Source organism: Patagioenas fasciata, chromosome 12, assembly GCF_037038585.1.
Source record: "Patagioenas fasciata isolate bPatFas1 chromosome 12, bPatFas1.hap1, whole genome shotgun sequence".
Classification (NCBI taxonomy): Eukaryota; Metazoa; Chordata; class Aves; order Columbiformes; family Columbidae; genus Patagioenas; species Patagioenas fasciata.
The window spans coordinates 20,900,478-20,914,106 of record NC_092531.1 but is presented as its reverse complement, the minus strand read 5'-3'; the positions used below and the strand labels follow the sequence as shown (position 1 = coordinate 20,914,106).

General features: G+C 48.2%; 1 protein-coding gene across 5 annotated transcripts in view; it reads left to right on the top strand.

The window, feature by feature from the left end:
- The window catches only part of NTRK3 (neurotrophic receptor tyrosine kinase 3), a 217,584-nt gene that overhangs the window by 41,669 nt on the left and 162,286 nt on the right, over nt 1–13,629 (top strand). For all 5 annotated transcript variants that reach the window (XR_010652172.2, XM_071814027.1, XM_071814026.1 and 2 more), the window contains one exon: nt 11,436–11,504. Coding sequence is in view for 4 of the 5 variants with exons in the window: in XM_071814027.1 (XP_071670128.1) it covers nt 11,436–11,504 (69 nt within the window). In the remaining variant the exon portion in view is untranslated. The remainder of the gene's footprint in view (nt 1–11,435; nt 11,505–13,629) is intronic.

Here is a 13,629-nt window from a genome sequence, read left to right as displayed (position 1 = left end):
AGCTGAGTTGTAGTTATGTTAAACCTCACCATATCTCAGAGATCATAGTCAGCACAGAATGAGCTGATTTCTGGAGATTTGGGCATGACAAGGACCAGACCTTGTTCCTCACCTACTGAGGTCACTGCAGCATGGAGGTACTCTAGAAGCAGTCTCTGGCTGTTCCTTTTGCTTGCCTCCCAAACACTGTGGCTGAGTTGATTAGATGTGTTGCAAAGCATCTTACCTGTCTGTGCTAGTGTAAGAGGTGCTGCAGAGGGAGGAGGACCCTTCCCCAAGAGGCACCTAAGGACATGGAAACTTCCTTGAAATCTACTGTGGGGAGAGAGGGAACAATCATGGCAGGATGAGTGCAAATTAAGTGACTGCACCAGTTATTGCACCTGGGACTTTTCTTCTGTGATACAGGTTTACTAATGGTATGATTGCAGGGCTGATTTTTTCCCTTTTTGATATACAGGCAATAGGCACCAGGGCAGAAAAATAGAAACATTAAAATCATATGTTATTTGAGCAATAAGATACGACAGGGCACGAATGATGGGACATTAATTCACGATGGTGTGTGACTAGGCAAAAATTTAAATGTCATAAGTTGGGCAGTTATGTGTTTTATTGGAATTATAAAATTTTATTAGAAAACTGGCTGAGGGGAGGGAGTTTCCCACCAACCCCCTCCACTCACTGTTATCTGTGAAGGGATGCAAGAGACACTGGGATATTTACAAGTCTGCCAGTAGCAGCCAGAGGTTTGTCCTCCTCAGGAGCTGTGAGTAACTCTGTCTGTAGACTTAACTGAGGATGACTGTTTGACGTTAGCTGATTTCCAGCATGCCCTGAGGTCATGTGTGGCCTTTTCCAGGACAACTGGTGCCCATGGGTGTCCTGTGGGGTGAGGCAGTGGCCAGCACTGGGCTCCCCGTGGTGCCACGCTTCAGCACCATGGACAGGGCCAGCAGCCCTGGCCTCTGCACCCCCCTGCCTGCACCTCTGGCCTTTGTCCTCCCCGCCTGCAGCCCTGGCCTCTCGGCTTCCAACCCAGCTGTTGATCTTCCTGCCTGCAGCTGAGCCTTCCTTCCTTCCCAGCCTCCAACCCAAACCTGACCTTCCTGCCTGTGGCTGGGTCTCTCTGCCTCCCACCCTCCAAGTTTCCAGGCTTCCCTGCCTCCAAGCCAGTTCTCCAGCCTCCTGTCTTCTCTGCCTGCAGCTGGGGGCTCCCTGCTGCCAAATCAGCTCTGATCTCTCTGCCTGTAGCCTAGAACCAGCCACCCTGCCTGGACCATGGGCCCTGTCCTGTAGCCTTGTCTAGGCCTCTTGGTCCGCTTTGCTTGCAACCCAACTCTGATCCAGCTTCCCTGCCTGCATGAAGCCCTCCAGCTTCCCTGCCTCTTGCTCAGCCCCAACCTGCAGCTTGGCTTCCCTGCCTGCACCTCCTGCCGCCTTTGCCCTTCTCTTGGAACAACCTCATTCCCCTTCCAGCCCCAGCCAAGCACCCCAGGGCAGTGAGTGGAGCAGAGGCTGTGCACACCTGCCTGCAGGTGCTGGATCAAGCCATCAGGTGTGAGCCTACCTGAGGGGTGACCAGCCTGGTTTTACTGCCAGCCCCACCTTTATTCTTCCAGCTTTCCCACAATGAAGCCACACTGCCGAGATGCCTATTTGAGAGAGGCAATATTGAACTTTCTGAACTGCAGTGGCTCCTGGCACTGGTTTTGTTCTGCAATGTGAATGGAGTTGTCTTGCAGCATCGCCACCCGGCTGCTGTCTGTGGGTTTCTCACATGAGTAGTTCTCCAGGAGTACTGCCATCCAAGCTCACTGCAACCGCAACCCATGGGCTTTGGCTAAATGTTTGTTGTATCCAGTTGTGCGTGTTGATAATTGTGGGTAATTTGCTGTCTCAGAATAATGAAGGAATGCCTGCTGCAGTCTGAGGCACTTGGTGCTTCATGGTGATTAGTCTTTTCATTTGAAAATTTTCCTCACAATGTCCAATATTTGAAGATAAAGGATGGGTGAAAGATTCTTTTCCTTTTCAAGTACATCACGTATTGAGAAGAACAGGGAGAATGTAACTGCTGTGTCCGAACATTCTCATGCTTTTTTGTGTGTGTGTGTGTGTGTTTTTTTTTGACAGAACTAATTGTCAAAGACAAAATATGTTCCTGCTTTTGAGGTGGCTATAAGTGAGGAGTGTAGACTCTGGACTCCGACTATATTAAGTCACCAACAGTTCCCTGCCCCCCCCCAGCCAAGCGTGCCTGGGGCCGTGCTGAGGCACATCACACCGCAGTTCCTGTATACCTGCAGGCAGGTCTCTGCTCAGAGCATTACTCCTCCTTGTGTGCTCAGTCCCTGCAAACAGGAGTGATTTGGCCCAAAAGGCACCTGCTACCTCCCTGTTCCCCATCCCTACCTCACAGGCCCCTGAAGGGAAGCAGCAGCCTGGTGTGAGGCAGCCCCTGCTCAATGCTGTCTGTCTCCCAGGCTGATGCTTTTCTTGCCGTTTGATGAAGCGTAGCTGGAGCACATCAGCCTCGCCTCCCGCTGTGGCCAGGAGCCTCCACGCAGTGCGGGAGGTGGCAGCTGCCATCTCTGCTGGCTGACGGCGGGGTCCCTTTGGTCCCCCGTTCCCCATGCTTGCACCTCGCCATGCCAGGCAGCTGCCCCTGCCTGCCCCCCAGCTCTGGTCCCTCGTGGCGTCCGGCCACTGCTCCCAGGCTCTCTGTGCTGTGGGTACAGGTAGCTCTGCTCCCCACCGAGGTGGGTTGAGTGCTGCAGGCTAATGGCAGGCTTGCTTTTCATTAGCTGGTGTAAACACAGCTCTTTGGCAGCAGCCTGCTTTTCTGAGCCCAGGAAGAACCGTTTTTTCCTTTTATCTATAATTTAGTGAAGTGTCAAGCTGCAGAAGTTCTAACGATAATAAGCAGCAGACGACATTTATTTATTTGCTGCAAAGGTGGGTTTCATTCCAGGGCTGTGGGGTTTTATTTTACGCTTCCTTTGCAAGAAATGTTGGCTGCTCATGCAACCTCCCTTCCAGTGTGTTCAAGCGACCTTCCCGTGAAGCTCACCACTGCAGTTCCTGCTTGGCTCGGTGGCTTTCCAGCCCTGCTCCCACGCAGGACCTGTGGGCCAAGCGAACTGGCAAAGGAGAAGCAAGGAAAATATAGTGAGGTGGGAGTATTTGTGTGCGTGGTGAGGTGTAATGGGGGAAAGGAGAGTCATGAGTTCCCTGTCTTTCACTTTCTCCTGTTGCTGTGCATCACTTACATCTGCTTCCCAGAGCAGCCTCTGTGATGGATTTGACTGCTGAGGAAAAGCAGGGCTTTTCTGGGATTACATGTAGCGCTTGCCTTCTGTCAGCCTGTGCAGCTGCCAGCGGTGGCTGAAGATAAAAAGTGGATCCATGTCATATAGAAAGACCAGGGCTCCTTCCTGATGTCCAGGAATGCAGAGAATGGAACTTGAGGCTGGTCAAAGATGAGCAGGGAATGGAATGTGGATGTATGAGGGACAGGCACCAGTTTGGAGAGAGATAGGGTTGCAAGAAAGAATTGAAGCAAGGAGTCATTAGGAAAGAAAGTTGAAATGGAACAGCAGGGGATGGGGTGTAGAAAAGATGATGGGGAAAATGGATCTGGAGAGGAGAAGGGAGGGTTGACAGGAATAGGGAAGAAGCATGTGTGTGTGGGAGCTCTACAGGGGGAAGCAAGTGTAAGGGAGAAGTGGGTTTGCTCACAAATACTTGGGAACTGTGCCTCTGCATTAACCAGAACCTTCCTCTCCCCCTCTGATGTGGCTTTGGAGGCAATATTAGAATCTTCCTAATTATTTTTCTTGGACGAGTTTTGCGATCCTGATGATATTAATTATTCTTAAAGGTCAACAGCACTCACTTGAATCCCCTTCTGTTCTATCATGTAATCAGTTAATTAATTGGAAACCATTTAGCAGTGTCTGCCGAGAGCTTAGCCTGCCTTATGCCCTGTTGTTTTGCTATTGCTGGGAGATATAGATATATGTGTGTGTGTGTGTGTGTGTATATTTTTTCATATTTGTGCCCCTTTCTTTTTTCAGAGGCTCTGCAGAGCCCTCGATACCATCTGAGCTCATTCTGGCATCTCTTAGGCCCAAGTGTTACTTTTCCCTTTACTAACACCCTGCAAGAGCAGGGTTTGAGATTATCCAGGGTTCATTTATTTCTGGGCATCCAAGTAGGTGAACTTTTTTTTTCTTTCAGTATAAATTTGATATAAGAGCCCTTTAGCAGCTGAGGGCACAGCCCTAGTTCAGGAGGGAGTGGGAGGACCAGATCTGTGTTGAAGCTGAGGCTCTTGAGGACCTTGTCCAGGTCTCCCAGTGCTTACTGGTGCATTTAGGGGTAATGTCCCCGTTGGGGTGGTACCTCCTGAATGCCTGAACTTTAGTGTTTTCAAGGGGGAGGTGGTGGGAGACATGCAGGAGCCTCGGAGGACATGTATTTGGGGTCTGGTGTCACCAGTTACTGGGAAATACCCTTGGGCACAGCTTTCCTTCCCATGCCATCTCCTTGTGCTGTCTCTCACTGTGGGACAGAGGTCTCTTCTCTCACACAGCAGTTAGGTTTGCTCTGGGTCTGCTGGAAACCTGTAAATGGGAGGCATTCCCCGGGTGTTCTCTATTTCTAGCTTGAAGAGACATGTAATTTGAAGAAAACAGGCAGGATCAACCCAACCTCTCACTGGAGCTGATAGCTGGCAACCCTTATTATCAAGCGGAACACTTCTCCAATGCTATTTCTGCATACTGAAGCAGGAGAAAAGCCCAAAGTACAAGTTATATTCCAGACCTAATGGATGTAAAATTATTATAGTTTGGGAGAGAAGAGATGGGGCAGGGGCAGAACAGCCCTGAGGATGTCTCAGCTGCAGGAGAGCAGCTGTGGGGAAGGGATCTTGCCTGTTGCAGGTTGATTTTTCTCTTCTTTGAGCAGAAGACTGGCATGTTCTGTGGATGCTGCTGGACTCTGCCCTACAGGGAAGCTGGCAGGCAAAGACAAAGCAACTGCAAGGCTGACCCAGCTTTTAACCTTTCCTCGAGTTCTCTGAGAACTCAGATGTTTTTGGAGAAGAGCAGTGGAAACTGCACACAACAAGGCAGAGACGAGTGTAGTCCAGAGGACCAGATCCCTGCATCTGATCCACCTCGAAGCATAAGGGACAATATTACCCACATCTGGTGATAGTTTCCTATCTGTATCATGTGCTGAACCAAACTTGTGAGCAACAATAAGCTCTGAGGGGTGATTTGTCTCCGAACAAAGCTTCATGCAGCGGGGAGATGCCTCAGAAGAGATGACTTAAAGGGTGTGGAAGCATCATGGGGTTGGAGATGGCCTTTAAACTGTTTTGGGATGGGCTGGGATGGAGGCAGCAGCAGGAGATGGCTTGCTGTGTTGGCAAAGGCAGTGGGAGGGGAGGCGTGGGGCAGATGTTCCACTGGCGCTGGTGGTGGGAGCCCTGTGATGGAGGCGTGGTGCCTCGTGCCTTCCCACTTGCTCTGCAACTTCTGTTTTGTAATGCTGTTGTTCAAAGAACAATGCAGGAGAGCAGCCCCTTCCACCTCCTCCAGCCCACTTTCAGTGACAGCTGGGACTTTACAAATCAAGACTGTGCAAATGGGAAATACAGGGGGGTGGTTGTTCCTTTTCCAGCATCACATCTCCAGGGCTCGTGGGTGGGCATTGACGTGGCAGGGTCTCCTCACTTGTGCCACCAATTATGGTTGCTTCTCATCTAGTGCATGATGCTTAGAGTTTGGGAAATTGTTGCAAATTCTATCTATAGCCCTAGAACAAGTAGTAATTTTGGGGAAAATGAGATGATAATGTGATGGGACATGCTGTGTGATGGTACCTGTGGACATGAGAAAAGAGTTACTCTGTTCAAACTCCCAGAGGAACGCTGAACCTCAGACTTTCTTTATTCTACTGTGTTTGGAGTCAGTAAAGACCTGAATGTTGAAGAGTTGCTTGAGAAGCAGAACTGAACTGTAGGTAATACCGGACCATAGCTGGAGGACCTCTGTAGGCTTTCTTACTCTTCTGTTGCACCAATACCTGTGTCCTGGTGCTGAGCACAGACGGGGAGCACAAAGGGAAGAACTTCTGGAAGCTATGAAACCTCAGAATGACCAGTTTAACACCATATCCTATTCTGCTAACTCTAATTCTGGACGTGCAAGGTTTGCAGGCTCTTGGCATTGCCTGGTGCTTTTGCAGCGCATCCTGCTGGAACTTTGTGCTGAGCTATTGGAGACTTCGGTTGAGTCCAATATTTCAGAGCCTGATTTGTGGGGAAGCCTGTGCTGCCACAGCTTCTGGGACTTGCTGGGGTAATTTTAGCACATTCATTAAGGGAGGACAGTACATTTTTTTCCCTTAATGAGCAAAGTTGCTTACTAAACAGGAAAAGGAGAGAGGAGGAAGGGCAGGGCAGGCAATGGGGAGTGTAACGTCACTTTTAAAGGTCATTTGAGTTATCTGTCAGGAACAAGCAAGCCCCAGAATGACTTTACAGCATTTCTCTGGTTCAAACCCGAAGCTTTAACAGCTTACGTGCTGCAGAGATGAAACTTGGATGGAACTACCCCTACTCCTCTGGCAGCATGTGAAGCTGCTGACATTTCCTCCCCTGTGGCCACCAGCACCCAGCCAAGGTTGCTGTGAGATGATGGGGAGCACCCGTTGTGCCCAGAGCACGGGGATATCAAGGGAGTCCCACATGGTACTACCAGCAGATCAAGCACTGGGGACCACGGCTGAGATGTGCATCTCGCTTCTCATTTCTGCCAGTCCCGTGCTCCCTCAGCCCCAGCTGCTCTGCACAGTTAATCCCTTTCCGATCAGGATTTTCGGAGTGGCACTGTGTTATTAAAATGTGTGAAATACTTCTCCCATGCAGAAGTAAATGTGTCAGGTTGGAAACAAGGGCGAGTGGAGGAGGGAGATGTGTGGAGGAGAGACAGACATGGAGGGTCCCTCCCCAGCAGCAGTGTTTCCACCATTGTCTTGGACTGAACTGCATGATATAGCTTACAGTTTAATTACAGGGGCTCCTGCTTCTTGGTGTCATTAATGAAGCAACTGGCTTAATTTAGCAGAATAAAAATGGCTTTAATAGTGGAAACACTTTTTGCTGCTGGGTAATTGAGGAAAAAGAAAACATGTGTCTCTTGCACTGACATCCACCTGTTCTGGGCTGCATGGATCCAGACTCCTATTTTTGTCCTGTGCCCACTCATCCCTTTTTAAACGCAAGAGCTTGTCCAACAGATGTACCTACATGATCCAACCTGCTATCCATCCATAGCAACGGTCACGTCTCTGATGGTCCCCAGCAGAGTCTCTGTAGTGTCTGTGGGAGAGCCTGCAGAACACAGTGTGTCCTTTCCTGAAAAGCAGGAGGAGGATGGATGGAGGAAGAGAGCAAGAACTGGGACTTTGCTTTTGAGGTGTGTGTGGAGTTGCTGGTGGAGATATGGTGTGACAAGACACCTGCAAAGTAGGAGGAGAACAGAGTGGTGTTGAGTCTCAGTCATGAGTGGGTTGGGTGTCTGCTGCCCCAGACCTGGTCCAGGTGAGCTCCATCCAACCCCCTGTTCCTACCCAACTCCTTAGAAACCTGCTCTGGAGGCAAAAAAAGACCCTAACAGCTATTTCTGAGCATTGTCTTTGTAAAATAGCATCTTGTGAGTGATAGAGAAAATGTTCCGTGGCGAAGAAGGAGTTCGAATATGTTATATGAGGGTTGGTGGCAGGTCTGTCCTGACAGAGACAACCTCCTGTTTGCTGCTGTGAAATGCACGTTTTGCTTCCCTTCTCTTGTTTTTCCTGGATGCGTGATGTGCTGTATTTTATTACAGGTGGAACAGATGTACAGGCTGTTATGAAGGTTGTCTGGCGTGCTCTGCTACAGGACTGCTTCCACTTTCCTATAACTCTGCCAAATTTTAATTGCTCAGGCTGAAGTTTTCTGCATTGGGTGTCTGCTCCTTGCTGAATTAATTTATTTATTTGAAACTAAACAAAAAACAAAAGAAATAATTAAAAAAACCCTTCTCAAATGTTTGAGGTGGTAGAAAGGGAGGAAATGGGCTCTTTTGCTCAAGCTAGAAAATACTGGTGATCCTTCTGTTACAGAGCGCCTGCAATCTGTTGGCAGATTTTGCTTAATTTTGCTCTGGGACTTCTTACATTGTCAGAATGGCTCTTAGTCCAGCTAGAGGGAGGGGAGTTTAGCAAAGGATGTTTGGGAGTGGATAGGGGAGATGGGGAGTGGCAGCTCTTCTTGGGCACTGGAGTTGGGTTGGGAAGATATAAAAGTGAGGAAGACTGTAAGAAATTGGGGCTGAGAAGTATTTGGGAATGGCTGGAGAGAAATGGATGCTGTGATGCAGCTGGCTGGAGGAGATAGGAAATGGACTGGGGAGAAGAGACTTGGTGCTGCCTGGGTGCAGGAGGATGGAGGTTCTTATCACTGAAAATGATGGGGATTTGGAGGTGCAACAGACTTTCAGCCTCAGAAACAGTGATGGAAAGGCCGAACAGGCAGCTGGAGCTAGGAGAGGACTAGTCCTGGCTGGGAAGGCCTTGATTTCCCCCCAGTCCTCCACATTTATGCTTTACAAAATAATGGGAAAATCAGTGCATGCAGCCAAGGTTTGAGCACAGGGGGATCTTGTGGGCACCAAATGGGCATTACAAAGCTCTGGAGCTCAGACTTTCACCTGTGGAGCCAGAGTTTAATCTCCTCATGTGCATGTACTGCGATACTGTCTCTAATTACACAATCACATGCTATCTTTCCTGGGAAACCTGGCCCATCCAGTGTGCAGTATGGATCTATTCTGGGGAGAAATCAGTGTTGTGCAGTGAAGTTTCTCTGTAGGAGCTGCTTATCTCTTGCAGAAGTCAGCAGATGTACCCTTTGCACGTGGAAGCCCAACCCTGGCATCTCTGACCTTTGGAGTTTTTGTGACTGAAACGGTGTGGTTTTAATATGTGTTTGTAGGCAGCCTCTGTCTGTCTCTATGCTGAGATCAGGGACCTTTGCAAGGGTCTATTGCAAGGACCTTTCTGACATTTTAAGGTGTCCAAGGTGTCTTGTTTCCAATGACAAACACGTTCCTCCCCGTGTATGTCCTGGCTGATCTGTACAGAGCCGTTGGTGTGTGTCCCTTTGACCAGCCCTGCAGGAGTTGATGGTCAGGTTGGATCAGACACTAGCTTTGCCCTTAGAGAACGGAATCTCCTTCCAGATGTGTATAAGTGAAGACTTATCTGACCCATCTTCTCCTTACCCAATACTTGTTGTGGTTTGTTGTCGGGGGGAGGGAGGAAGTGGCAGGAGTTGGTTTCCAGGGGTTGTAGGAGGTGAGAAGCAGAGCACATCTGCCTGGCAAAGCTCCTTGCATTAGTGAGGATGTTTCCTTTCTCCATCTCTCTGTGTCCTAAATTGTAATAACACGATCATGCTATTTTTGATTCCCTTATTTGCGTGGAAAGCCTGTTGTTTTTTTCTCTTCTCTTTCAGAATCCAATTTTCTCTTGACATTTCTGCCTAATGTAGCAAAACATGACCTTTGAGAAAGGACATTCCAGCAAGATTCACTCCCTCCTCTGCATCTCTGCCTCTCTCCCACATCTTGCTGTCTCTCATGCATCCTTCTTTACGCTTCCTTCTTCTCCCTGCGTTGGGGGAGGGAGTTTTCTGCCTCACTTTTCAGTAGCAGCGAGCTGCTCCTTCCCCTCCTACTTTTCATCTGTCTTTGCAAAGTTTCCAGGTGCTCAGTGCTCCAGGGTGGATAAAAGAGGGAGTTTTGCAATATTTATTTTTTCCCCCCTCTGCTTAGCTTCACCTGCTATTTTTGCTGCTTTTATAAACTTTATTGGAGGCTGGAAGCAGTTTGTCTACAGCCGTAGGAATGGTGGGATCTTAGTCATGTGAAATGAGGTACCTGTGGTTTGCCGTGGTTTCCACAGCGGGATAGTCTGATCCGAAGCAGCGCCAGAATTTAATGATGCAGCACTGTGCCATCGCGGTGTTCAGGCTTATTCTTCTGCCAGGCTCGCGGAGAGCTTTTGGGATGGTAGTTTGCTGTGTGAGCTGCAGCTTCCCCACTCCTCTTTGCGTGGTTTGGGGATTCACAGTGTCACTTGATAACAAGTAGGACAGCAACAGAGGTGACTTTTTTCCCATTGTTGGTGCTTGGGCTGTGCCCTCTCTGCATTTGCCTCACTGCATTGCCCTTACTACAGCCCGGGGTAAGGTGACAAATGCATTTCTCATCCCAAATCCTCATCCATCAGGAGCCATTCCAGGATTTGCTCTCTTGATTTTTAGAATGGTTCTGCAAATCAAACAGGGGTTGTGGGTTGAGCCCTCGCTGTCATCTCTGGGCCCCCTTGTCCCATACCTCCTCTCTGGCCAGCCAATACTTCAATGAATCTCCAGATGGTTCACACCTCTGGCTCTTCATCGCACCTCCTGTGTTTCCTGAAGACCAGCACAGGAATGGGAAGATTTGGTTTTCTGCCAGAGCTTGTGACCACCTGTCCCTCTGATCACCCCATGGGCTGCTCCTTTGGTTGGTGGCTCTCAGGCTGGCCGGATGTCCCCAGGAATGTTGCCTCCTACAGAAAGCGTTTGATTACCATTTTCTCACTCTGTTAAAAAACCCGTGACTTTTCTCTTTCTGCTTGTGCTGCCCCAAACACATTTCTTCCTCTTGTTTTTAGTACTTCGGTTAGTTTTACACTCTCTTATCCTCTTTGGCTTTCTGCTGAAGAAGCAACGTCTGCTGTGTTGAAAAGCTCTCCCAGGTAGACGCGATTAGTGTTTTTGCAAGTTTGGGCAGATGGAGAGAGGGATGGGGAGCTGTTGGCCGCTGTAGCAGCGATACCCGTGGGTGCAGACAATACAGCCATACCGGGACACTTGGAGCGCACAGCTACTGCAGATCGTGCGATAACACCTTGGGTAATCTTCATGCTGTAATTTAAACTTGGTTGTTGCTATTTTTAACATAAGGTTTGTACTTCTTTTTTGTTTTTTTCAAGTTATTTAATAAGACTTGTTCTTTCTGTTTATGGTCGGTCAAGCTCCAGATTCATGGGTGAGAATCAGACACATCTTGCTCTGTTTGAATTTTTTTTTTCTTATCGTTACAGCAGGATAGAAACCATTTTCCCCCTTGGAAAAAAAGAAAACATAATGAGAAACTTCCATTTGGGTTCATTCTCATTAAAATATCTCATTATAAAATCTAAACGTGGGTCCTAAACTGCTTGGCAGCCTCTCCGTGGAGGAGGATGATGAGCTCTGCAGAGGCAGTAGGGCCACGTGCAGGAGGAATTATTTACTGTGACTTCTTCTTTTTCTTGTTAATTTTCAGAGACCTCTCTGGGAACCGGCTCACCACTCTCTCATGGCAACTCTTCCAGACCCTGCGACTCTTTGAACTGTAAGTCCCACCCTGGAGGTATCTCCTGGGAGAAGAGGGGAGGCTGAGAGGAGGAACAATTTCAAAATAGAGCTGTTTTGAAACCTGTGAATAATTACCTAAAACTCCAGTGGTCAGCACTCGTCCTTGGGAGGGTTTCCTGGGTATGGGAGCACCGAGCAGAACTCCTTCTCTTTTAACTTCGCAGCAGCTGGCTAATTAACATCGAGGATGATGAACAAGTCATGCTTGGGCTAATAAACAGTGACTAACTCTGGGAACACATTAGAAATACTTACTAGGCCAGATATTGAGTGAATCTTCTCAAATACTTGATCCTCATCTGGTGCAGGGTAGGGCTAACTGTTTTTCTTCAGTTGATGGGCATGAATTATAAGACACCTCTGCTTATTAGGCGGATGACTCCCTTCCTCTCTAGCAATCGAGGCACCTCCCAGCCCTGTTGTGGGCGATGAGACAGTGTCTCTCCTGGGGCACCAGTGGCCTTCAGCCTGCTGAATTATTGATAGAGCATTCAGAGCTGGGCTTGAAAAATAAGTGGACACGAAATCAATGGAGCGTTGCCCTGATGACCTGTTTTGTTGAATTTTTAGAAATAGTTGTTTGGTGGGTATAAAAAAATATATATATGTAGGATTTATCCCAGAGGATCCTGGGAAGCTCCATTCATCCTCACTGATGATCAATAGAGCTGTAAGCTAGAAGTGACTTATGAAAGAATAAAGACAGTCTTTCAAGTGGGAGTAAGTGTGTTATCACTGGTGTTACTGCAGTGTATTTTATTTCTGTCAAATTGTTAAATGAAAAATACTAATAGTGATATTAGAAAATCCAGAAACGCCCCTCTGATGGAGAATCTGGCTTGCAGAGTTAAAATGCTGAATTTGGAATTTGTCTCCTCACTGATTACAGCTCTAAATATTTTTCAAGCCTGGCTCAGTTTTCAAGTTTAATAGCATGAGTCATTTGTATTCTTAGACCTTTACTTATTGTCATTGCACTGTCTGGCAAAACTCAGATTGATGGTTGTTACCCAAGAGAGACCCAAGAGTGGAGGAGCAAATGGGGCTGCAGTCCTGAGCTGGAGGCACTGGCAGGGCCTGGGGTAATGGTGAGCCTGCAGATTAATGAGGATACTTCCAACAGGGCTCATTTTTATGTGGCTTTGCTTCATTTGGTCATATTTTGTTTCTTCAGGCTTGTCTACCAGCCCAAGTCAGGCTCAAAAGACCAATAGCGACCACAAAGGGAAGTGAGATGCTGTTATTTGGGCAGCAAATCGTACTTATCCCTACCTGATGAAGAATATATCTGTGGTGTCCTGATACGGTGACCCTGACAGGGAAGCTGGTGTGCTTGGGGTGGCTTTGGTCAGTGCTCTGCAGTCTAGCAAATGGGAAGGATCTGAATTACTTGGCTTCTGTTGGAACTGTGCTCAGAGCAGTTTCCTGCGAGATAACAAGCCCTGGTTGGTGGAAGAAGTACTGCAGATGGAAATGTGGGAGGTGGTGGGGCTGGCTGGTAGGGAGAGGTGATGTGGTGGGAACACAGCAGTGATGTGGTATCCATGATGTCCCAGGGGAAGGCTTGGCACTGCATGGGGCTGGAGCTTCAGCTGGGCCTCTCCTGACGTTGTGTTATGGAAAGGTCTTGGCAAACCACCCCTTGGAACCAGCTCCAGCGATCAACCTGGACCTACAAATGTCCATGCCTCCAGGGACTGGTTTGCCACTGGCTGGGCTGAAGTAAGAGCCTGGTCAAGTTTATTTTTTTTAAATTCAGAATTACTTTGTCACTGGTGCTTCCTGACAAGTTTTCCATTGTCACTAAGGACCCTCCATCCACATGAGCACAGGTAGGATAGTCAGTACCAGAACAATATTATGATGCTGTTCCCCAAAATGTGGCAGAAGAGGGATATTTTAGCTGATACCCACTGGCATGTCAGTGTTAATGGGGCAGGGGCATGTGCCTGAGACTGTGATACTGTCCTGCTGATATTTGGATTTGTTTGAAAGAACACAACACTGAGGTGCACTCTGAGCTATGGGCTCTGAATAATTATTCACCTAAAGATGTTGGGAATTAAGTTAAAGGCATATGATATCTACTGTGGGGTGGTCAT